The 26255-nt window shown below is 40.4% G+C and overlaps 1 protein-coding gene across 2 annotated transcripts in view; it reads left to right on the top strand.

The window, feature by feature from the left end:
* mrps5 (mitochondrial ribosomal protein S5) overlaps nt 1-26255 on the top strand; it is a 65897-nt gene that overhangs the window by 17513 nt on the left and 22129 nt on the right. For both annotated transcript variants that reach the window (XM_018094243.2, XM_031902288.1), the window contains exon 5: nt 3064-3098. In XM_018094243.2, the coding sequence (XP_017949732.1) occupies nt 3064-3098 (35 nt within the window). The remainder of the gene's footprint in view (nt 1-3063; nt 3099-26255) is intronic.

The raw sequence follows: 26255 nt of genomic DNA, 5'->3' as shown, positions 1-26255 counted from the left end.
AAAAGGCGTCGCAATGACTGTAATCTTTAACTTTAGATGTCTAAAGCAGAGGTTTTCAAACATTTTATATTCAGACACCCTTAGCTCTGTAGAAAATGTTGTATCAAAAATACTGGTGGCATATCAAGGAGGCAGAGCTATTACTTCAAGGGGGTAGTATTTGGACTGGCCTTGAAGCATGTCTTGCATGTCTCCTCTTCTTATAATACCAGTCCATTTTTCTGCTCCCTTTTAATTTGATCTCTCCTTTATTTTGATCCCCTAATTCCATACACGTTTGCAGAATTCTTTTTTTCCCTCTTTTATATTTTGTTCCCTCCTATTCATTTTTCTTTTCCTCTCAAAATATCTCCCAACTAACTCACTTCTTCTGGTCTTTGAGTGAATGCTGAATCACTATTTGATGTGCTTATGGGTAACTGAAAGCTTATTGACTGTTATATTTTACTCTCAGCAAGATTGCTGTTGCAGAATTTGTGTAATTTTGTAATTTTTATGAGTTTTTTTCTACCATGACTAATCTTACTTTAAAAAAAGCACGAATGTATTAAAAAATCTGAATACAATAAGCACCAACCAAAAACACAGAGAAGAATCCAAATCCAAAAACCTAAAAATCCTTGTTTTAGTAAGAATTTCCGTGTGCTTACAAACCTTTATAACCACAAATTAGGGCTCTGGCAGACGGGGAGATTAGTTGCCTGCGACATCAGTGAAAATGTAAATTGCTGGTGGGATGGCATACGCCGCGGCACGATTTCAGTGAAATCGCGGAAGTTGCCTTGAGAGGAAACAATTGGCCTAGGACAATGCCTATTTACTTCTATGTGACCTTGCCAGCTTTTAGATGGTATATTTTAGTGTTTTGGTTTAGTGTTTTTAAACTTCAGAAATTACAAAAAAATGTGTTTTCCAGTAATTAGTAAAATACACAATTTTAGCACTAAAAAGTAAAAATCACAAAACTGCCACACAAGAGCAAATTCCTGTGAAATTTGATTTATCTTCCGTAGATTTAGTTATCTGATTAAATGCAATTCAAGTTCAAACATAGCTTGCACAGACCTGATCTGTAGCCTTGGCTACAGTCCAAAAGAATGATTACATAGAAGACAGAAAGGGCAGCAGATGACCTCCAACACTTGCTGATGTTATGCCTTGGAAGATGGGAACTGCAGTCCTGTCAGGCTACTGAGATTCCTTAATGGCTATGTGTCCAGGGTGAGATATCATCCCTATCTGCAATGCAGATGTGGACTTGGCAAAATTCTTGCAGCCCTATGGTATTACCTGTTGATCAAAAAACTGTTGATCAAAAATGTACTTTGACTAATATTACTTATCAGCTTTTCAGATGGCACAAACCCTTTGTTCCTGGCACTGGCTATTTGTATATATAGTTCTCACATGCAGTTTTTTTTATTTGCACTTCAGTGGTGGCTGGGTTTCCTGGATGCCTCACTGGACATCGCCATATACCAAAATACAAGAAATTAGGAGCAGCAGCTTTGCCATATATTAAGCCACAGGCTGACCAGTGCAGTAAACTGAGTTTCGGTGAAAGGGTTTGTCCCACCGAAACTCAGTTTACTGCACAGGTCAGCCTGTGGCTTAATATATGGCAAAGCTGCTTCTCCTAATTTCTTGTATTTTGTAACATATTGTAGATTATTAAAAGTAACAGTACATGCAGTGTAACTATACAGTAGTTGGCTTTGGGCTTGTGTTCCAGCAAAATTAGTCTGCATGTTAGTTTTACACATAACTCTTAGCTCTGTTTCATTTGCCCTGAAAACCATGAAGAGTCAAGGGCAGGCTTTCATCAAGAAATCTAGTCATTCCAATTCTCATTTCAGCAACCAGTCACAAAGGGCTTCTCCTGGGAGGTTAGCAGTCAGGTCCTTTGTGTCAATGCCGACCCATCATGTCTAAATGTGAAATCACAGTCCTTTTTGGAGCTGCAGTTACATTATTGTGGCTTGTCAGGCATTGTAATTGCCAGTGTAGACAAGTACTATATTAGTTTTGACCCAAGCTTGCATCTGTAGCTGTATATTTCCTTTCTCTGCGGTCTTGCAGGCACTGCAGTGCAGAGAAATGTTCTCTTGCTGTGTATAATCGCACTTGGGCGTCAAGTGCCGTGTTTTATTGCTCAGTGTGTTCTTAACCTTTGTATATAAAGAAGTGTCTTGTGAGTAAAATCTTTTTTTACCTATTTCTAATGAACTTTGGACTTTCACTTTTGGACTTTCAATAATTTTATGTTTTGGGATAAATCATAGGGGATAAAGAAGACCTTTAGGCAGTCACCGGCTTCGTTTGCTGATGTACTTTCCTTCCATCTGTCTAAAATAATAAGAAAATAATCAGTCAGAATCTTTTCCCTTGGATCCTATACCACTGAGTTGTTTTAGCAGTGTCTTTCGATGGAAAGGTCAGACAAAAAAATCTTCACTTTTGCCTAAAATATGCTCTTTAGCTAGACTGAAACTGTGTATTGAAATATATCTATCTTGCCTAAGGAGGCAAAATTCAAATTCGTGAAGTTTTCTAATTAAAATAAAATCGAAAATGTATTTGTTTACTTGGGGTGATTTACCTTTGTATGTAAGAAATCGTGTGAGATAAATGCAGCAGATTGTAACATTTTTAGGCAATTTTCAGAATTTTTGACACTTTGGTGTGGAAAGGCATCTGTACTGCTGCGATTCATATAGAGAAAGGGAATGGTAATTTACAAATAATAACATTAAGGTGTTTAAATTAAAAATACTTTAGGGTGCATCCTATTTAAATATCAGCTACACAGTGTATAACCGCATGGATGATTGTAATGTTGTTCCTTAATAGTTTGCCCTTTGCTTTTCCTTCTCTGCCAAGTCAATGAAGCAGTTTGCAGCAGAAAATAACATCAAAATAGGAAGAAATAATATACCTAGGAGAACATATCTGCAAGCAATCTCAGTCTTTTTATGCAAACTTCATTTTAATGAATACAATCACTATGGCATGTTTGGCACTGCTTTATAAATATGTAAAATATGTTTTTCCTTTTCTCATCAGAAACCTATGAAGATTTTGACTGCAGAGTAATTGAGGTAAGTTGTTTTTTTACCCCCCCCCCCTTCCTTCCAACAATTTCACTTTTGTGATTGCAGATTTGATATAGTGGTGACTTTCCATTTCCATTAATTTCATATATCAAGTTTATGGTGGTAGAATAGTGTTGAGCGAGGCCATTCAGAAGCTGTGAACAGCAAGGCAGAGAATTTTCCATGGTACTAGATAACTTTTAAGCTCCATATCATACATAATACCAAACTGAGGCAGCTCTGGGTGACTTTCTGAAGGGCAAAGAACATTTTATTGAGCTTGTAATTAGGAGGGTTATTTTTGATGAGTTCTGGCTTGTCCTTCGTATCAATCTTGGGTCTTACCTGTTTCTATTAATGCCGCACACATCACTACAAAACTTCTCTTACCCTGATCATCATCTTTCTGTGGGCAATATATTGTCTTTGGTTTGTCCATAGGGAAAAACACAGGCATTGTCAGCTATGAATTTTGTTATTCTTGCTGCTTCTTGAAGACAGATTGAAAGGCACTGTGAATTTCAGCTCTGCTTTTTGCTCACAGTGTAAGTCTCTTTAATGAATTCACCCCATATACTTTGTAGGGCATAGCAATTTTTTTTTATATTGGCGATATGCAACAGTATGCATTCGGTGTAGTTAGGAGACCCTCTTTCTCAACATTTTTTTGCTGAGTGCACAAAGCTAGCGAGAAAGCAAAAAAAATGCTACCCTGGCAGACTATTTCTAATGATAAAGTAACAAAACATGTAAGGTTTTGAACATGGTGAAAGTGATTTCTTTTCACCCACACTCTTTTTTTTCTTCAGCAGTCTTTCATTTTGCCAATAGTGAGTGTGTTTCACAGGGATGTTGCAACTTTCAGCTTTTTCCAAGACCAGTGTGGGCTCATACTTTTATATGTACATAGCAGTTAAGGGTGGCTGACAAATTGATTTGTTATATGCAGTTTTCTACTTTGCAACAAAATCAGCAATGTCATACAGTTAAGTATGCTTTTCTGTTTCCACAAGAGAGATATACTGCTTTAGTCTGTTGAGCTATAAAGAAAATGTCATTCCTCCTTCTTTGTGGTAGACTATCCAGATTACCAGCTACAGTTACATATGCTTGCTTTAGCTTTTTCAGAAAGGTAATAACATATAAAAAGACACAAGCCATGAATAGCCTGTATAATATATCCTATAAAAGGTGTTTTTCATGTTGTTTGTGTCATGTTACTGAATTTCATGTAATAATGTAATTCTTATTTTAAAGGGATTCTTTCACAGGAAATGCATCATCTTTCATTTATAAAATGCATCAGTTAATATTGCTCATCCAGCAGAATCCTGCATTGAATCCAAAAGAGCAAACAGATTTTTTTTTAAAATTCAATTTTTAAATTTGACACAGGGCAAGACATCTTCTTACTTTCCCAGGTGCCCACAGCCATGTGACCAGTCTATCTTTACTGTTGCATTGCAAGCTGGAGCAATGTCACCCCCTCCCTCCCCCAACTAGCAGCCAATCAGCAGAACAACAGACAGTTAACAAGAAATCAGCTCCCTAAAACCCACTTTGCCAAAAATGCTCCCATGTCCTACCTAGTGGTAGATATGAGAATAGCACTTAATAGTAAAACACCCAAGTCCGGCCATGACACCTCCAGTTACACTGAGTAGGAGAAACAATAGGTTATCTCAAAATAGTTCTATTGTTAAGTGCTGACTTTTTCTGAAAGCTCAGAATCAACCAATACATTTATTGGTTCAAGAATAAAATTTCAAATGGTAGAGTGAATTATTTGCAATGTGCACGTGTAATTTACAAATAAAAACTGTGCCATAAAAATTATGACAGAATTCCGGCTACATATATATATTTAATACAAAACACAGAAATACATCAATTAGGACCAGCAAAAGTGAGGCATTAGTCATCTGTGCAGATAATTTTAAAAAAGTATATTAATATGTGAACCATTATGTCTCAACACTTTAAGCCTGCCATTCTATGCTGGGGGTTGGGTAACAGTTGATATGCCAAGTGCATTAACCACAGTGTGGCACCTTCAGTAACTTCGAAAAGTTTTTTCCTAAAGAGATTTAATACTGCGCAAGCTACATGACTAGCACCGACACACACACTTCAAGGCTGGTGTCAGATGAGAGACTGCAGTCCCAAGTTTGCTAGTCTCAGAAACACTGTCAAGCAGATTTATTTAACATAAAACTCCAGAAGCATTCATAGCAGTTCTATCCTTTTGAAATGTATTATCTTTCCTGACAGGAGGTTTTTGACAAATTGGCACTGGGGGTTTTAGTGCTCACGTAGCTCAGCAGCAGCACTGAGCACTAGCACCCATGGGAATCATTCCTCAGTGTAAATCTCATGGGGTATAATTCACATAGTGAAAGAAAATACTTTAGGATCTGTAACGTTTAGCAGAGCAGAAACTATCTCTAACACTCAGTAACAGTTATTGACAAGTGATAAATGAGCCCCTGAAGCCTGGGCACACAAAAAAGATTTCTGACAATCACTGTAAGCTTCCAACTGGTGACACTGATGGGTTTCACCTCTCCTGTCCACAACGTACAACAGATTTGGCCCTGACTAAACTAATGGCCTAGTTATCTATGTGGGCCTAGCCTCAATAGTTGTTCACTTTCCCCTGACACTTTTGTTTTCTTTTTGTATTTTGAGGGGTCCAAATGGACACCACCAGATGCTCTTGCAATCGATACACTCAAAGTATGCACCTTGCATTTCAAATACTATTTCTGGCCCTGCTGACAACCCACAGTGCATGTAATTATTAATATAGTTGTCACCCCCCCCCCATATTTTTTTTGAACTTATCTGATATTGGGGCCTCACCTACCCGGTCTCCCGCCACCCCATAGCATGTGTGCGTGCGCAGTGATGTCATCTTAAAGTGGACCTGTCACCCAGGCATAAAAAGCTGTATAATAAAAATTCCTTTTCAAATTAAACATGGATCCCAAACTAATTTTTTATTTACAAATCCATACCCATTATAAAAGCATTTTAACATCCCGGCTGTCAGTCAATTATTAACTGCAGTCAGTTACTTTCACTTCCAATTCAGAATTTCTTAGATGTCACTGCTCTCCCCACATTCCCCCTCCCTCTTCACCATCTAATTTTTGCAACCAATGCATGGACATGGGTATCATGTCCCCCCATACTGGCACAGAAACAAGGTTTTTGCAGGATGCAAAGCTTGCCTTAGTAACAGTGTCCACAAATGGCACCTGCCTGCTTGCTGCAATTGTGAATTCCAAAGCTGAAGAAAATAAGATTAAAATAATGTATATAGTGCAAATGAAGTCTATATTTTGCTTGAACACACAATAGAGCACACACACTTCCGGGGGCGTGCACTTGCGTGACGTTATTCCTGTGTTTGGCAGAAATTCTCAACTGCGCACTTACGGAAATATGCCACAGTGTCCCTCAATCATCTCCCAGGTTGACAACTCTGTAAATAGGAGTAATAAAAGATTAATACAGGCAAACATTTCACCAGAAAATGATGCACCCTTACAACTGCATATTATTAGGAGACAATAGAGAGAGGGACCTGCTCACAAGTGCTTACATGTAATGCAAGCAATCTGAAAGTTATGAAATTTTTGTATCCGAACGATCGTAAATGGTGCAAAAACCTTTCTGACTTTGAAACTTCAATGCATGATTTTGGAAGCCTTCCATGGGACTTAATGGCACTCTGCAGCTCCTACCTGGCCAAAAGATAGTCACGATACCAAAGCTTAAATGAATTTCAAAATGTTCGTAGTCATTGGAAAAAATAAGATTTTTTTGTGCAAAACGCGAAAAGTCATGTAATCTTACCGATATTATCATGGTCATAGAAAAAAATACAAATTTTTCGCAATCGTGGTCATCGAGTTTTAATGAATGGGCCCCAAGGTATTTTTATTGCTGCTACAAGTACCTGGAAACAAAATTCATAGAATTACCACTATTAGGTCCTCTATCAGAGATTTTTAAAGATTATTAATTTAAGAAGCATAACTTTAATTTATACTTTTAGTTTATGTATATTTAATTTGCCCCTACGCTGTAGGATCGTCGCTTATAAAATGAATGGCTCTCTAAGGATATTAAATTAGAAAAATTGTTAAAAAAAGATGTAAAAAAGCACAAACACAAGCTTGCCCCATACCTTAATATGATATCTGCTTTGTGAGTGAAACTAATACTTAAGCAGGCTCCTTCAAAAAACATTGCGTGCATACATTATTCATAAATGAATTACTTCAGATAGTACTGAAAACAATTAATTTGTGCAAAGACTTTGATCTTAAACATAAACATCCCTGCTGGCAGCATCCCAAGCATCTTATTTGCATGTATACCAGCATTTTGTGGTGGGATGTTGATATTTAAAGCTGGCAAATGATTAATTACAATATTTGCCTTCAAGTCTTTCTTTTTAACCACTTCTGCACCGCTTAACTTGTACATTCTTAGCTGACTCTGGGTCAGATTTGCTAATGTGAAAAAAATTCACAGCCTTTTGCCAACTTTTTTCCCAGAGAAAACTGTAATTCTTTCTTTATAGTGAACAGTGTACTTTGAGTAAAACCTAAAAAAAAATAAGCTTTCCTTTGAACTGCAACTGTAATTAGTGTCAAAATATATTTGCCAACTTTTCAAGTTAATATTTTTTAGAAAATGCTGTAATCTAGCGTAATGCAAGAAAAATGCTCCTTTGCATAATTCTGAAGGAGAATATGGGAGTTATGTAGTAAAAGGCACTAAGTTTGCCCAGGAGCAGTAACCCATAGCAACCAATTAGCAGGTAGAATCATACATGTTATTGGTTACATAGTTACATTGGGTTAAAAAGTCCATCAGGTTCAACCCTTCCAAGTAAATCCAACACACACAAACCTATACTAACCTATCTATATTGGTTGCTATGGGTTACTGCTCCTAGGCTAACTTTGTGCTTTTTATTACAAAAGGGACTATATAAATATGAAATACTCTTTGGTATCCCATACCATCATTACTGTCCTAGCTCTTCCCAGTTTTCGCTTGAGGTTAGACGTGGGTACTCTGCTTCATATGTTTTGGACCTGCCCTAGGCTATCAATGTTAAAAGTGCAAAATATAATTTCAAGAAAAAAATCTAAAAATACACTCGTCACAAATTCAACTCATATTAGGAAAGAATTAGGTCGAATTTTGATAGAAAACCTAAAATTCCCAGAGTCCATTTTTAGTGATTAATAATTTTTAAAAATGATCATTTTCTCTGTAATAATAAAACAGTAGCTTGTACTTAATTGTAACTTAGCTGCATAAATCCATATTTGAGTCAAAGCAGTTATACTGGCTTAATTTAATGTTTAAATTATTTTTTACTAGGCTTAAGATATGGAAATCCGAATTATGGAAAGTTCCCTTACCTGGAAAACCTCAGGTATTGAGTATCCCTAAAAACACCAAGACTTATTTGACTATATAAAGGCAAGGGGCTGTGTCCTTTGGGACAGACTCAACAGATAAAGTAATTCTTCACTTGTCCTTTTTTACCAATAATTGTTCCAAATTCAGTTGCATAGTAGTGTTGGCATTTACAAGCAATGAGTTGAGTTAAAGTTCTGATGTGGTAAGGACATTTGTGGAAATAGTTTTCTGTTGTTATGTTGCATTTCTCATATTTATGTTGCTTTGACTAGGACCAGTAAAATAGAAGGAAAATGTCATTTTTTTTTATATTATACTGTAGTGTAGTAGAGTACTGTTCAAATGTAAGACTTTAATTAAGTTGAATATTTACTTCAAAGGAGATGCAAATTTTTCTTCCCTTCATTTTTATGGATTAGCTAGCTAATCCACTGATGCAGAAACAAAATAGATTTGAATCAGATAAAATGGGATGCTCTGTCCTCTTTAAAATATAATGGAATTGTAAGGAGCACCGGGAGACCGGCGCGCATTCCTACCTTCAAGCGCGCCGTTCCACGGGCTCCTCCGGTACAGCGCGCTCCTGCGCGCACCTCTCTTCGGCGCGTCCCGACGCGCAATGGCAAAGGGCGCGCGCGCGCATGCGCAGTAGCTTTAGTTCCTCCCGGCGCTGCGCGATGACGTCAGTGGACGCGCTGACGTCACCTTGGCGCCAAATTCAAACTTAAAAAGCGGTTCCTTGCTTGTTTTCATTGCCCAAGCTGGTCCTGATTTCCTGGTGCCTTGCTAAGCTATATTATATCTGATTCTCTGGTTTTTGACTCCCTGCCTGATTTTTGACTACGATCCTTGCCGCCTGCCACTGACCTTGCCTGACTCTCTACCACGATCCTTGCTGCCTGCCACTGACCCTTGCCTGACCACGACTCCGATTTCAGCTTTACCCTTGGTACCGCGTTGAATAACCTTGGCCGTAAGTAGGATCCCTGCCTCTCCCGCCGCAGAAAGTCCGGGGCCCCAAAAGGGCGTCGGTGAACACCGGGGTCGGCCGGGCTCTCCTGCTTATCTAAGGGGTTATTCCGGGCAGTTACCGGGCTCCTAAGCATACAGATTGTAACAGTTAGCTTGGGCCAACATGGAGCCCTCTCACGCTGCCCCTACTGGTTCCCTGGAGAATGTCCTGGAAGCACTCCTCAAGCGCTTGGAATTTCAAGAGGCTCAACAGGCCCATCTCTCCCAGTCTCTCCAGCACTTCGCCGCCTGTCTGGATTCCCTCCAAGGAGCGCAAGGTGGTTCTGCTTCGCCTCCACAGGTTCCTGTCTCTGTTGCACCCTCGGCTGTGGTACCGCACTCCGAACCTAAGATTCCTGTTCCTATGCGCTACGCAGGGGATCCTGAGGTTTGCCGTGGTTTCTTGAACCAGTGTCTCATTCAGTTTGAACTGTCTCCCCTCAGATTCCCCTCTGAGAAATCCAAGGTGGCATACATCATTGCATTGCTCCAGGGTAAAGCACTGGCCTGGGCATCACCGCTGTGGGAACGAGACGACCCTTTAGTCCACAACTCCTCGGCTTTTATTGCTACGTTTCGCGAGATCTTCGATGCCCCTGGCCGAAAGATCAACGCCTCTACCCGCCTTCTAAAGATAACTCAGGGCACCTTGTCTGCTGCTGAATACGCCATTGACTTCCGTACCTTGGCGGCCGAGGTTGCTTGGAACAATGATGCCCTAGTCGCAGCCTTCTGGCAAGGTCTTAATGAAGGCATCAAGGATGAATTGGCCGCCAGAGATTTGCCCACACAGTTTGAGCAGTTGGTGTCTCTCGTCATTCGCATTGACTCCAGGATCAAGGAGAGGCAGTCCCAGAAGTCACGGGTCCGCAGATCACCAGTTTCCTCCGTGCTGCTTCCAGAATCTTCATCTACCCCAAGTCTTCAGGCTGAGGAGCCCATGCAACTGGGGGCCACTCGTTTGTCTCCAGAGGAGAGAACCCGAAGACGATCTGCCGGACTCTGCTTCTATTGCGGTCAAAGCCTATCCCGTGAAGCCACAACGTCAGGGAAACGCACCCGCCTAGGTTCGAGTGGGGAGTCTCCCCTAGGCAGAATCGTTTCACTCCCAGATGCTCAAGCTGCTAGAATTTTCGTCCCTGCTACTCTGTCTTATGGCACTGAGTCTTTCCTGTATAAAGCATTCCTGGACTCCGGGGCAGCAGGAAACTTCATTGATTCCTCCTTCGTCAAGAAGTCTCGCTTTCCTGTTGTGTCTCTCCAGGTGCCACTCTCTGCTCAAGCGGTTGACGGTCGCCCAGTGTCTCCTGGGTTATTAACTTCCTCCACTGAACTGTTGCAACTTCGAGTGGGTTGGTTACACTCTGAAGAAATCTCCTTCCTAATTATTGAGTGTCCCAATACCCCACTTATCCTTGGTCTTCCGTGGCTCAGACTACACAATCCTACTATCAATTGGGCCACCGGTGATCTCACTGCTTGGGGTTCCTCCTGCCGTTCTAAGTGTTTGCCAGCTCCCGTCGTGCCACTCCATGTCTCATCCGTCATGCCAGACCCTTCTCCTTTGCCTAAATGCTATGATAGCTTCCGTGATGTCTTCGAGAAGAAGAATGCTGAGACTCTCCCTCCACATAGGCCTTATGATTGCCCTGTTGAACTGATTCCTGGCACCATGCCTCCGAGGGGCAGAACGTATCCATTATCTGTCCCGGAAACGCAGGCCATGAAGGAATATATCCAGGAGAATCTCTCCAGGGGCTTCATCAGGAAATCCAGTTCTCCTGCGGGCGCTGGCTTTTTCTTCGTCCAGAAGAAGGATGGGAGTCTCAGACCATGCATCGAACACCGGGGTCTTAACAAGATCACTGTTAAAAACCGTTATCCACTCCCCTTAATTCCTGAACTCTTTGACAGATTAAAAGACGCAAAGGTTTTCTCCAAACTTGATCTGCGAGGTGCCTACAATCTGATCCGCATCCGTCAGGGGGATGAGTGGAAAACTGCATTTAATACCCGTGATGGCCACTATGAGTATCTTGTCATGCCCTTCGGCCTATGCAATGCTCCTGCTGTCTTCCAAGACTTCATCAATGACATCTTTCGTGATATGCTGCAATCCTGTGTCGTGGTTTACCTCGATGACATCCTGGTGTTCTCTTCTTCATGGTCGGAACACATTCCTCAAGTCAAATCTGTGCTTCAACATCTCAGAGAAAATAATCTCTACGCTAAACTGGAAAAGTGCGAGTTCCATAAATCTAAAATTTCCTTCCTTGGGTATATTGTCTCTTCCTCCGGTTTTGAGATGGATCCTGCCAAGGTCTCTGCAGTGACTGAGTGGCCTACCCCTGTAGGCCTAAAAGCCATTCAACGTTTTTTAGGCTTTGCCAACTTCTACAGAAGGTTTATAAGAAATTTTTCCCAGGTCGTTGCTCCCATCACTGCCCTCACTCGTAAGGACTCCAAGTCACTTTGGTCTCCTGTGGCCCAGAAGGCCTTTGCATCTCTAAAGTCGGCCTTTGTCTCTGCTCCGGTTCTGATCCATCCGGATACTTCGCGGCCGTTCACTTTGGAGGTTGACGCCTCTGATACTGGGGTAGGTGCTATTTTATCCCAGCGAGTGGGTTTCCAAGGCCCTTTTCACCCCTGTGCCTTTTTCTCCCGGAAGTTATCATCCGCCGAGAGAAATTATGATATTGGCAACCGTGAACTATTGGCCATTAAGCTAGCTTTGGAGGAATGGCGTCATCTCCTAGAAGGTGCTTCTCAGCCAGTCACAATTCTTACTGACCACAAGAATCTTGAATATATTTCCTCCGCTAAGAGACTGAATCCACGACAAGCCAGATGGGCGTTATTTTTTTCGAGGTTCAACTTCTTTATTTCTTACAGACCTGGATCCAAGAATGTCAAAGCTGATGCCCTATCCAGATCCTTGTCTCCAGAAGAGTCTCCTTCAGTTCCCCCTTGTTCTATTATTCCCCCTGACCGAGTGTTGGCTCCGATATCCTTAGCTCTGCCGGCTACTGAAGCTACACCTGTGTGCCCACCTGGTAAGACTTTCGTCCCTCAGGCTAAAATTTCTCAAATTCTCTGGTGGGGTCATTCCTCTAAGATTGCAGGCCACCCAGGGGTTAAAAAGACACTTGATCTAATTTCCAGATACTTCTGGTGGCCTTCCCTTGTTAAGGATGTTTACCAGTTTGTTTCCGCATGTTCTGTCTGTGCCCAGCAGAAGATTCCTCGGTGTCTCCCCTGTGGCCTTCTTCATCCACTGCCTGTTCCAAGCCAACCCTGGACAGATATATCAATGGACTTCATTGTAGATCTTCCTAGATCGGCAGAGTTTACTACCATCCTGGTAGTTGTAGACCGATTTTCCAAAATGGCCCACTTCATTCCTCTAAGAAAGCTCCCGTCTGCAGTTCTCCTGGCAAGTATCTTTATAAAGGAGATTTTCCGACTCCATGGTTTCCCGTCATCTATTGTTTCTGATCGTGGGGTTCAATTTGTCTCCCGCTTTTGGCGAGCCTTTTGCAAATTGTTAGGAATTGGGCTAAATTTTTCTTCTGCATATCATCCCCAGAGTAATGGTCAAACTGAGAGAACCAACCAAGTCTTCGAGCAGTTTCTTCGCTGTTTTATTTCACAAAACCATGACAACTGGGCCGAACTTCTCCCTTGGGCTGAATTCGCTCATAATAATCTCCAGCATGAAGCCTTAGGTTCCTCTCCGTTTGCTTGTGTCTATGGACGGAATCCTCTGTCCCTACCTCCTTCTGTACTCAAGGTGGATGTGCCCGCTGCTGAGGCTGCCGTTCATGACTTCAAGTCCGTTTGGTCATCTGCTCATCAAGCTCTGGTAAAAGCAGCTCTCCGTCAAAAGAAGGCAGCAGATAAACGCCGCAGACCGGCCCCCTGTTTCTCAGTTGGAGATTCCGTCTGGCTGTCTTCTAAGAATATCAAGCTTCGTGTTCCTTGTCCTAAGTTAGGTCCTCGTTACATTGGTCCTTTCAAGGTCAAGGAGGTCATCAATCCTGTTTGTGTTAAGCTCGAACTTCCTCCCAGTATGAATATTTCGAACTCCTTCCATGTCTCCCTCCTCAAGCCTGTGGTGTGTAATGCCTTTTCTTCTGCTTCTCCTTCCCCTACTCCGGTTTTGGTTGATGGGCGTCAAGAATTTGAGGTTCAGGAGATTGTAGACTCCCGCAAGAATAGAGGTAACATTCAATATCTTATTCACTGGACGGGGTTTGGTCCTGAGGAGAGATGTTGGGTGGCAGCTAAGGATACTCATGCTCCACGATTGGTAAAGCTATTCCACAAAAAGTTTCCCGGGAAACCTTGGGAGCCCCCAGTGGGTGCTCCTGAGAGGGGGGGTACTGTAAGGAGCACCGGGAGACCGGCGCGCATTCCTACCTTCAAGCGCGCCGGTCCCCGGGCTCCTCCGGTACAGCGCGCTCCTGCGCGCACCTCTCTTTGGCGCGTCCCGACGCGCAATGGCAAAGGGCGCGCGCGCGCATGCGCAGTAGCTTTAGTTCCTCCCGGCGCTGCGCGATGACGTCAGTGGACGCGCTGACGTCACCTTGGCGCCAAATTCAAACTTAAAAAGCGGTTCCTTGCTTGTTTTCATTGCCCAAGCTGGTCCTGATTTCCTGGTGCCTTGCTAAGCTATATTATATCTGATTCTCTGGTTTTTGACTCCCTGCCTGATTTTTGACTACGATCCTTGCCGCCTGCCACTGACCTTGCCTGACTCTCTACCACGATCCTTGCTGCCTGCCACTGACCCTTGCCTGACCACGACTCCGATTTCAGCTTTACCCTTGGTACCGCGTTGAATAACCTTGGCCGTAAGTAGGATCCCTGCCTCTCCCGCCGCAGAAAGTCCGGGGCCCCAAAAGGGCGTCGGTGAACACCGGGGTCGGCCGGGCTCTCCTGCTTATCTAAGGGGTTATTCCGGGCAGTTACCGGGCTCCTAAGCATACAGACTGTAACAGGAATGGTGTCCTATATTCATTGTATATTTTTATCTTTTGAATGTGCAATATGTTTGTATGCAAAGTATATTGCATCTGTTTCAACGTTTTATCGCATATAATTTATGGAAGCAAGGATTATGACTTTTACCTTAGGGGCCCAATTTCTCAATAATTTTGGTAAAAGATATCCACAATTTTAAGTAAAATTGCTTAAAATTGTGATTTGTGTTTTACTATTTATTGAAAAAAAATCCCCAAAATTTCAAAGCTTGAAAATCACTTTTTCCTGATGTTTTTTAAAATCTACTTTGAGCCAGCCCTTTTAAAATAAGAACTGGTGATCCTTGGTAGTATTTAAACCTAACCTTTAAATTGATTCGGTCATGATTTTCTTAAACTGGGCAGGCCTTCTAAAAGGGATTACTAAGTTACTGAAGCTGCTAGCAATGGGAACTTCTTAATTTCACTTGCCAGCTTGTAACAGCTGCTGATTGGGCCCCTTCAGACCTAGAATATCAGTCAGATATCTATAGGTTAGGTTAGAATATCCCATCAGGGAAGGCCCAGGGCCAAATATCATGCTATTTGACTCTTTTAGGCTTTTAGTTTAGGAGATTAGCCACCAGCAGTAAATCTCCTTTATTGTGTGTGACTACCCCTCTGAAATTTTTTTCCAATCAGGAAGAATGTAAATGGCAAGTGGAAAAACATATGCCTCAATTTGGTACTGAAATCTTGGTAGATCCTGGGTTTCCTTGAGAGTTCTTCCTGGGTATTGACTTTGCTATAATTCTAAATCATACCCGATATCGCACTATGTGCAGAAGAAATACTGTAATTACTTTTCTATGATATACAATATCTTGTCTGAGGCAACTGGACTTGCAGAGTAATCTTCAAAGTTTCTTGAGATTAATCACTACTAGATTGTGGAATTACTACTTCCCATAGATCCTGTGTTGATGTGCTAAAGAAACTGATAGCTTTGGTAACTGTTTGGCAGGAGACAAAAAGATTACATTTGCATCAGGTCTAGCAATCTGTAGCACCCAGTAATATTCTAACTTTCAGACAGTTTAAAAGTGCATGCTATTTTTTCATTGGTCACTATACTAGACCTGTTTAAACCTAGCAGAATGGAGGTCCTGACATGAAGACCTCTGTATAAAATATATCTTGCTTAAATATTAAGGCCTCAACAGTAGAATTACGATAACCCTGAACAACATTTTGCTTTATAAGATGACTGCTGGAACGCAAATTCTTCCCTCAGCTTTGCTGTAATTAGAGATGATGTATTTATATTCTTGGAAAATGATTTTAAATGCCTTTATTTATTTTAAACAATAATAATTCTCAGCAGTTTGATTAATTGCTGTTTCACAGTAAAGTTTTTTAGGTATTGATTTTTTTTTCAAATTCACATGGGGCATTTTGTCAATAATTATTCAGGTACAAAATAATTAGACCGTATCAAACAGTATCTGGTGGTTTTGTTCAGTTTAGAACTGGCATGTTGCCTAGTTTTTGCAGTTTATAAATATGCATCATGCAGTTTCTTACAAAACTCCAACACTAAAAGCCAACTAGTGTCTTCTTTATTTATCTATCATTTAGCAAATATACATTTTTACTAACAATTATGTAGCACTGGCCTAGGGACTTGCATTTCATACACCAGCTAAAACTTAAAGGGATTCTGTCATGATTTTTATGATGTACTTTTATATCTAAATTACACTGTTTACATAGCAAATAATTCACTCTACCATTTAAAATTGTATTCTTGAACCAACAAATGTATTTTTTTAGTTGTAATATTGGTGTGTAGGCGCCATCTCCGTTCATTGTGCCTGATCCTGAGCTTTCAAAAGGAGCCAGCAACTAAACTGCTTTCAGATAAGCTATTGTTTCTACTGCTCAATATACCGTACTTTCAATAGGACCCAAGTCACATAATAGCAGAAACAGGGTTTCTCCAGCTTTGGTGCCATTCACATACTGATTCACCTGTATTGATGAGCGGAAACCCAGAAAACACACTGCTGTTGGATCATGAGGTTGAGTTGATCACTGATCAACTGGACAATTTGGCTGTACACATTATTGGCTAATAAAGGCCCAGATTCAGAAACTGCCTTAATGACCAGATGACATTTGCCAGGCAATTATAAGACAGATGAATTTACAGGAATATGATTTTTTGAGGCAAATGCAGTGGCAAAGGTCAGTCCGGTTGGTTGATATAGGCCTACTTTATTTGCCAATTGGCATCCAATTTTAGTTATTTATTTCAGAGATACTGACATTAAATGATAAACTTTCTATCCTTTTTGTTTTTTTTCTAAACTGTGTCTTAAGATGTTCATGTAGCCATTTATCACAAAATAACTGCATGCATAATCTTCCTCTGCCTTTTTTTATTGCATTATTTACATACTGTAATTAGATTATTGCAGACCATTAATTAAGATTACATTTAAATTAGAGTTGATTTTATTATAATAAATGGTTTGAAGATGGGAAGTAACAATCCTATATAACTTCCCTAATTTTCCTTTCAGTTTCTGCAGAATTAAGGAAAACACCAGATTATAAATGAGTAATTAGTATTCCGCCTCCATTCTTGTTAAAAAGCTACAATAGCTGACTGTAGCGAATGAAAGGGTTTTTTTTGTGGCATTTTTTTAATGGATTCTGTAAGACATTTACTTCTAGAAATCTGTGTTGATTTAAAGGAGGACTTATGCTGGCTTTACCCTTTGACATCTGCTCGTTTATTGATGTTGCCAAACAAGCTGTATGGTTCCTGATTTGGCCAGCCAAAGTCAATCATTGATTGCAAATGTGGTCCCCGTCTGGCCAAATTTATATTATTCAACAAATGTCCTATACAGTGCTGTAAAATTGCATTTTTTTTTTTTTAAGCGTTCCTGTTTTACAGCATCTTTTCACAAGTGCCTAAAACTCTTGCACAATGCTGAATCCTGTGCAAGTCTTAGGCACTTTAGATCACAAAAATATCAGTTTTGGTTAGTCATATATTTATATCTTCTGCATGTGCGTGTCAATGGAAAAGCGCGTATGTTAGAGTTCCAAAGATTCTTTTACAAAATATTAAGTAATATAATAAGATATTTTAATGTTCTTAAAGAAACAAACATAGTGCATGCCTATAGTTCACTTAGATCTGGTGGCCTAATCTTGAAATTTTACACCATGTCAAAAATGAGCATTATTGAGCTTTGTATCAAGGCACAAGGGGATCATCTTCGATCAGTAAGGTATCGCCAAGCAGAAATTTAGCAGGCAAATCAAATAAGACAGGAAAAGTCTGCAGTGGAACTATAGCAAGTTCAAAAGTAAGTGGACACACAAACACCACATGCATAGATGCTTGTTGAATATTTCATTTAAAAAAAACATTCAACTGTTCATTTCAAATATGTTCAATGGAGTTTAGGTCCGGTATTTGGGCAGGTTAGTCAAGTTCCTCCACACAAGATGCTGTAAACCAGTGCTGTGCAACTGGTGGCCCGCGGGCCCCCTCTGTGTGCCCTTCCACCTGTCTGGCTGCTTTGATGGTTTACCTTTGTGTAAGATTTAAATGGTATCAACACTGAGATTAACTGGCCCCCTGCATGGTTCACACCTCAGATTCAGGCTTTAATTCCCCTGTATTGTTTAAACATGTAATCTCCTGTACTGTTCACACCTTTTAATCCCTGTATTGTTCACCCCCTGCATTGTTCACACCTCAGGCTCAGACTAATCACCCACATTGTTTACCTCTTCACACCTCAGACTGTAGGAGCAGTGCCAGCATTGTGTCACTGTACGTACTGCCTGTGTGTATGGCACACACAGGCAGCTAAGGGCAGGCAGAGTATGGCACACAGGCAGCATAGGGCAGGCAGAGTATGGCAGAATCAGGCAGCATAGGGCAAGCAGAGTATGGCAGACTCAGCCAGCATAGGGCAGACAGCATTTGGCACACACAGGCAGCATAGGGCAGGCAGAGTATGGCACACACAGGCAGCATAGGGCAGGCAGGGTATGGCACACACAGGCAGCATAGGGCAGGCAGAGTATGGCACACACAGGCAGCATAGGGCAGGCAAAGTATGACACACACAGGCAGTACTCTGTCTGCCCTATGCTGCCTGTGTGTGCCATACTCTGACTTCCCTATGTTGCCTGTGTGTGCCATAATCTATCTGCCCTACCCTGCCTGTGTGTGCCTTAATCTGTCTGCCCTATGCTGCCTGTGGAAGGTGAATCTGGAAGGGGTTTGTTCTGGGAGTTTGTTAGCAGTTGGAAATAGCCATTAAATGGTCCCTAAGGTGTGTAATTATGTGTTGGGGGTTGCAGTGCTATCCACAGCAGAGGAGGCATATGGATTTAAGGGTGTGTCTTAAAGGAGAATGCAAGTCAAAATTTAAAAAGCATACTGCCCAATAGTCCTCCTATTGTTTAGTAAAAACGCCACACTTTTGGCTCACCTAATCAAATATTTACTCAGTCACACTTACTTCACATTTTCTAGAACAGGCAGCCATCTCTAAAAAGGTATTCTCCCTTCCTTTCCCTTCTTGCTTCATACTGCACATGTGTTTCATTCCCTCCCCCCCCTCACCTGTGCCAGATCCGCTTCTGATTGGCTGGTGGGCATGTGTAGCTCAGAACAGGAGACAGGATCAAGTTACACACATGCTCAGAGAATAGGAAGGCTGCCACTGGCACCTACAGGAAGGGGAGAGAGATTTCAGCCTGCCAGCACCATATCTCAGCAAGCAAGCCGGGATCTGGGAATTTAGATATGCATTAAGTACTTAAAAGAATGCCTTTAGATTTTTTATTTTTATTAACCTTTAATTGTCCTTTAATATGACATATAATATAATTCTTTCACATATGAATGATGGTTGATATACCAGCAGTGAGCACCAAGTATTTGGGTTTTTGCTTTTGCTAGGCTACCACCATTAGTGTGGGCATGGTCTTAACAAATTCCAGCCCTCGGCACCATAGAAGTTGGACAGCGCTGCTGTAAACAATTTCTTTATGGGCAAAAGTTTTGACAAACATTTTTTGACTTGTAACCTTGTTATCTTCTTCCCGATAGTCCTCTCTTAGAGAGGTTCCCTGTTTATTTAATTAGATTTGGGACTGGAAAATATAACTGAATTAATGATCAGAACCTTATCTCAGATATGTTTAGCTCTGAGAAACCTAGAAAACATAAACATACATTGAAGTTTCCACAAATCTAGACATAGATATGTGTGAATGCTTCAAATGACTCTCCCATAATATTTCCTCTATTTTCTATGTTCCATTAACTGTTTTAATTTTTACATTTTAAGCATCTGTAGGTCCATTTTCTTTAAATGTACAGTGTTATTGTTTGAGACCTGTTTTCTTTATGATAAATCACCATATATAAGATTTTTTTATTCATAGCATCACATGGCTACAATACAATTTAATATCTAATATTTACCTAAACTTTTACACATTTATGAAACCAATTAAAGTATCTGCTCTAGAAACCTCTGTAGGCCTGTGGTCTGTGCTTAATGCCATTGATCAAGAAATTTCCCCCCACTGACTAAAATGGGCAATTAATAAGCTAAAAGTGAGACGTGGAGAGTTTAATGAAACTTATTATTGATGCCCAGAGTAAATCCCACCCCTGTCATAGAAACATTAGCCATGTAGCTACACGAATAAGCAGTTTGAGGAGTTTTTACAATAAATCTTGATTACCAAGAACATGTTTAACTACTGTAATAAAATGAAGACTTGTTTATTTAAATAATAAATATATTTTTACTGATGGTGAGGTCTCCTTCCTAATAGTTACATAGTTACATAGGGTTGAAAAAAGACCAGAGTCCATCAAGTTCAACCCATCCGAGTAAACCCAGCACACACAACCCACACCTACCAATCTATACACTCACATACATAAACTATATATACAACCACTAATACTAACTGTAGATATTAGTATCACAATAGCCTTGGATATTCTGATTGTTCAAGAACACATCCAGGCCCCTCTAATAGCACTGTTGTATATACCTAACTGAATTCAGAGTGCTTAAAGGAGAAGGAAAGGTAAAAACTAAGTACCGTATATACTCGAGTATAAGCCGATCCGAATATAAGCCGAGGTACCTAATTTTACCTAAGAAAACTGGAAAAACTTATTGACTCGAGTATAAGCCGAGGGAAATGCAGCTGTTACTGCAAGTTGAAGTGATGTCACCCCCCTCCCAGCAGCCAATTAGCAGAACAATGTGAAAGCATCAAGATAGCAGCTCCCAGTATATATCAGAATAGCACTCAATAGTAAGAAATCCAAGTCCGGCTTGGGACTCCCCCAGTTACATGGGAGTAGGAGCGCGTGCATCGGTTGCATTTCACAGCGAATCCATATATATCCGCAGCTAACCCTAAGTGCAAGCCAATAATATGCTTTATATTGTTCCACCCAGCCTGTTCCCAGCTTCCCATTGTGCAGGTATCATGGTTTCCTTTCCTTTGTGTCAACTTTGCCCTGTGATTGGCCACAAGTGAAGGACATATCTGAAGCCCGTGGCCTGGATAACATGGAAAGGGGTGCAGATTACACAAGTTAACACAACCTCTAACATAGTGCCAATGGGGACAATTTTTATTGGAATCTTATCTTTAATAAAATGGGAACTCTCTCAAATATACAGACAAACCCTTGTTGTGTATACACACACATACCCCTTGAAGCGTAAGATGCCGCCGGTGCCCTGGCGATGCTCATACCCATAGAAGCCGTTGCAGCCGAAGCGGCGCTTAAGATGGCGGCGCCGAAGCGGCGTACGATGCCGCCGCCGGTGCGCATCACATCGGTGCCCTGTCGAGAAGCCTATGCAGCCGATGAGGCATACCTGTATCCAAGGAGCGATGACGCGGCAGCACGCACGTTAGGTCGTCCACAGGGGTGCGCATCGGTTGTATTACCGTATATATGCGAGTATAAGCGCGAGTATAAGCCCAGGTTCACTTTTTAAGCACATTTTCAGTGCTGAAAAACTCGGCTTATACTCGAGTATATACGGTAAGCTTTATCAAAAAGGTCTATGTAAATACAGCCATAAGCACTCACAGAAACGCTGCACCGAGTTTTCTGTCAAAAGATTTCTTGTGTCTGTTTTCCTCTGCTAGAGACATGCAGCTCTCTCCCCTCTTCTGTTCCCCCCTCCCTCAAGAATGTTAGGAACTCACTCCACCCCCCCTTAGGAATGTGGATCTGAGCCAATCAGGAGGAAGCTTCCTCATAGTCTTACAAACTGAGCATGTACACTTGGTTTCGGTGCAGGAGTGAGGCATTATGGGAACTTTCTTTACACAGCTCAGCGTTTTTTCTTCCTGTTTAGCTTCTGATCATCTGAACGGGAGAAATATGGGGAGACTTAAGGGCACTATTGAGAGAACTAAAGGTATGCCTGCAGCTTGAGATTAACTCTTTATTAGCCTTTCCTTCTCCTTTAATGTATGTGCTTGTCTAAGGTATTCTTTCTATGTGAGTATAGTTTGTGCCCATCCCATATTCTCTTTATTGATGTATAGGTATAGGATCTGTTATTCAGGAACCCGTTATACAGAAAGCTCCGAATTACAGGAAGGCCATCTCTCATAGACTCCATTTTAATCAAATAATTCAAATTTGAAAAAATGATTTCCTTGTTCCCTCTAATAACAAAACAGTACCTTGTACCTGATCCCAACTAAGATATGATTAATGCTTATTGGAGGCAAAACAATCCCATTGGGTTTATTTAATGTTTAAATTATTTTTTTTTAGCAGACTAAAAGTATGGAGATCCAAATTACGAAAATACTTCTTATCCAGAAAACCCCATGTTACAAGCGTAACAGTGTTTACAGTCTAACCTATTTTTCACAGCCTAGCCAGAGACTGAGGATAATAAGGTGCTCTAACATCTCATTGACTCAAATGCTAAAATGTAGTATGGCAACTCTCCAGCTCTTCTAACTGTCTTTACCTAACCCCACATACTTGCAGACATTCATACAATGCATCCCTACAGCAGAAACCCTTTTTAGTTCTGAATTAAAATGAAACAGGCTTTTATAAATAAGTTCTTGTTTTTTGCTATTGTAGCATAACTAGTATCATTTCTAATTCATGCCATTAGCTGCAAAGTGAAGTGCGAAGAAGAGTTACATAAGGAACCAATGACAACCGCTTCGTGGGTTCTTAGCCTAAAACTAAATTGCTCTGTAGTTAAGGGACTGTGTAATCTCTCACCAGATTCATAATTGTCTGTCAGGGTATTCAGATTCAACTTATTTTGGATTTTGTGGGCACATTATGGTATTTGTTGGTAATAATGTAAAATGAAAGGTTCATAAGCATATTTTTAGGGATCTAGACTAAGATTAAGTCTTTTGGGGTTTTAAGCTTACTAAATGTGCCATGCTAGGCAGACAGAGGAAGTGGTGATATAAAAATAGTTTGTGTTGTTTGAGAATTGAAAAGACCTTTCTGTTCACCAATAACACATTAAATGGATTCTGACATGATTTTTATTGTGTAGTTTTTATTACTAAATGTTATAAGCCAAATGTTATTATAATGTATGATTTCATGGGTAAAAGCAAACCAGAGACAACCTAGAATCGATTTTATTCAAAATTCATATTCGTAATAAGTCCCAGTACAAGGTAGTTTGTAGAAATTATGTCATGTAATGATGGTCTTTAAAGTGACGCCAGCAGCTCCCTACACATAAAGTAGCAGCAAATGGAAAGATGTCTCATGTCAACTGCCCCTAATATACTGGGGGAATCCTTGTAAATGTTTGTCCCTGGTAATCTTTAACTCTGTATTTTAGAATTGTTACTACTAATCCATTTTTCTTGCCTACTCTAGCTGTATTCCATAGTTATAAAAATAAAGCATGTCATATATGGTACATGGGACACATTAGAGTAAATTCCTGGTCAGAGGTTTTTGTTGCTAAACCGAAGCTCAAACACTTTTTTCCTGCCACTGTAAAGCATGTGTGTTTTGCTTTGTAGCTATTAACTAGATTTAATATCTACTTTCCTTACCTGCAGTTTATGCATATTAACTGACAGTGGGTCACTGGGCAAAGGTGGCAGTTGGGTAGATGTTCATGTGTATATATATATCATATATCTGATCTTCATCAGGCTGCTTACATAGTATCAAATGAATAATGAGATGCTGCATAGTTAGGAGACATTTTGTGCATTTTGTTTTGTGCATTGAAGAAAGAATAGTGATATACAGGGAAACATTATTTGCTGTACCGGAGGTAAAGAGAACTGCAGCATTTGTCATTGTTATGTGATGGACCATATTTCTATAACAAAACCAATTTCTTCCTGTGTGCAAAGATTGCCACCTGCTGGATAAATAGTATCTGTCTGCGTACAAGCAGGTTATGTATATTTTTAGGTTATTTCATTTCAGAGGGAAATAATATGTAATTTTCTCATAACAAAGCTGGACTTTGCAGCCGTCATATTGAATGCACCCAGTCCTCTGTATCTGAATTTTTGGATTAGCAACATTTTTACATTCTTTATCTATTCACTATATCTTTTGTTTCCCTATACTTGGTTATGTAGGTTTGCTCTTTTTGCTGTATCCTATGCTGATGTCTTAGCCTGCCTTTGTAGGAAGTACCAAGTATGCACCCAAGGTATACTTGAAGGTATACTGTCATTATTTTTATGGTATACTTTTTATTTCTAAATTACACTGTTTACATAGCAAATAATTCACTCTGCTATTTAAAATGTTATTCTTGAATCAACAAATGTATTTTTTTTAGTTGTAATATTGGTGTGTAGGCCCCATCTCAGTGCATTGTGCCTGATTTTGAACTTTCACAAAGAGCCAGCGCTACACATTAGAACTGCTTTCAGGTAACCTATTGTTTCTCCTACTTTCATGTAACTGGAGGAGTCCCAAGCTGGACTTGGATTTCTTACTATTGAGTGCTATTCTGATGCTGCTAGCTGCTATCTTGCTACCTTCCCATTGTTCTGCTGATCGGCTGCTAGGAGTTGGGTGGTATCACTCCAACTTGCAACACAGCAGTAAAGTGTGACTGAATTTTATCAGAGTACAGGTCACATGGCTGTGGCTCCCTGGAAATGAAGAATATGGCTGACCCAACAGATTTTATTTTGTCTACATTAGGGAAACATCAGTAACTAAGAATACATTTTTTTAGAAAATGCTTTTGTACCTAAACTAGACTACGAAATATAGAAAGTGAATTTAACTGCACGTTTCAATATGAATATGAAGAATATGGCAGATTTTATTTTGGCTACAACAGGGGAACATCAGTATCTAAGAATACATTTTTTTAGAGAATGCTTTTGTACCTAAACTAGAGTACAAAATATAGAAAGTGAATTTAACTGCAGGTTTCAATAGCTTAGCAGGAAAACTTTTGCCTATTAAAATAAATAACATCAAACACTAAAGGATGAAAGATCATTTCTAAAAGCCTGCTTTCAGAATGTGTGTGTTGTAGAATATGATGCTTTAATGCAGTCAAATAATGGGTGTGTGAGTAAAGAATAAAATGCATTGGGTGCCTAGTGGATTAAATCAAAATAATTGTTGTAGCATAGACTCATTGCTGCTTTATGAAGGCTTATGAAATGAGATTAGTGTGCAATACGTTCCCACAGAATTAGGTAATTTTATTTTGTTTTTGTGACAGAATAGCTATTAGCTCATTGAATACTGCAGGGAATAAATGTAATAATGTAATGTCAGATGCTCTGGTATTCTGAAATCTTGTGATTACTTGCCATTAGAAAGCTAGACAGCAGCCCCTTTAGGGGCAGGCACATGATAAATGGCTACTAAAAAAACTTACTTATGAACCTAGCTAACCTAGCCAGTCTCCTTAGTCTGACCTCCATAATTGAACTTAGCAATATATTATTTAAATGCCATTCTTTAGCTCCTTTAACATGCAGTGTGTACATGAAGCTTGCCATCTACTGATCTGATTTGACACTTTGGGGTGTACTTATTAAAACACTGGAGACAAATATCACCAGTGATGTCACCCATAGCAACTACTCACCAATTAGATTTTAAGGATCACCTAAGGGTCGTGGCAGATGGGGAGATTAGTCGTCGCGCGATAAATCTCCCTTGTTTCGGGCGACTAATCTCCCCTATATGCCATCCCACCGGCTAGAATGTAAATGGCCGGTGGGATGGCATATGCGGCGCTGCGATTTCCCGAAATCTCGGAAGCTGCCTTGAGAGGCAACTTCAGCGATTTTGGCGCCGCCTATGCCATCCCACCGGCGATTTACATTCTAGCCGGTGGGATGGCATATCAGGGAGATTAGTCACCCGCGACAAGGGAGATTTGTCACGGGCGTCTAATCTCCCCGTCTGTCACGGCCCTAAAAGTTAAAAAACAAAAGCAAAGATCTCCAGTGTTAATAAAAATAACACCCCTGTATGTTCAACTCAAACATTGCTACTTAAATGTTAACTGATTAGATGTTGTTACTACAAAGCCCTCTTTAGTGTCTATTGTTCTATCTGTTACACTATGTAGATGTAAGATTTTAAAAAAAATCCTTTTTGTAGCAGAAGGTTCCGGTAAAGATTGTATGCGCCTTAACATTTTAAATACCATTG

Source organism: Xenopus tropicalis, chromosome 5 (genome assembly GCF_000004195.4).
Source record: "Xenopus tropicalis strain Nigerian chromosome 5, UCB_Xtro_10.0, whole genome shotgun sequence".
Taxonomy (NCBI): domain Eukaryota; kingdom Metazoa; phylum Chordata; class Amphibia; order Anura; family Pipidae; genus Xenopus; species Xenopus tropicalis.
Note: the sequence above shows the minus strand (reverse complement) of the source record. Positions and strands in the feature narration are given on the sequence as shown.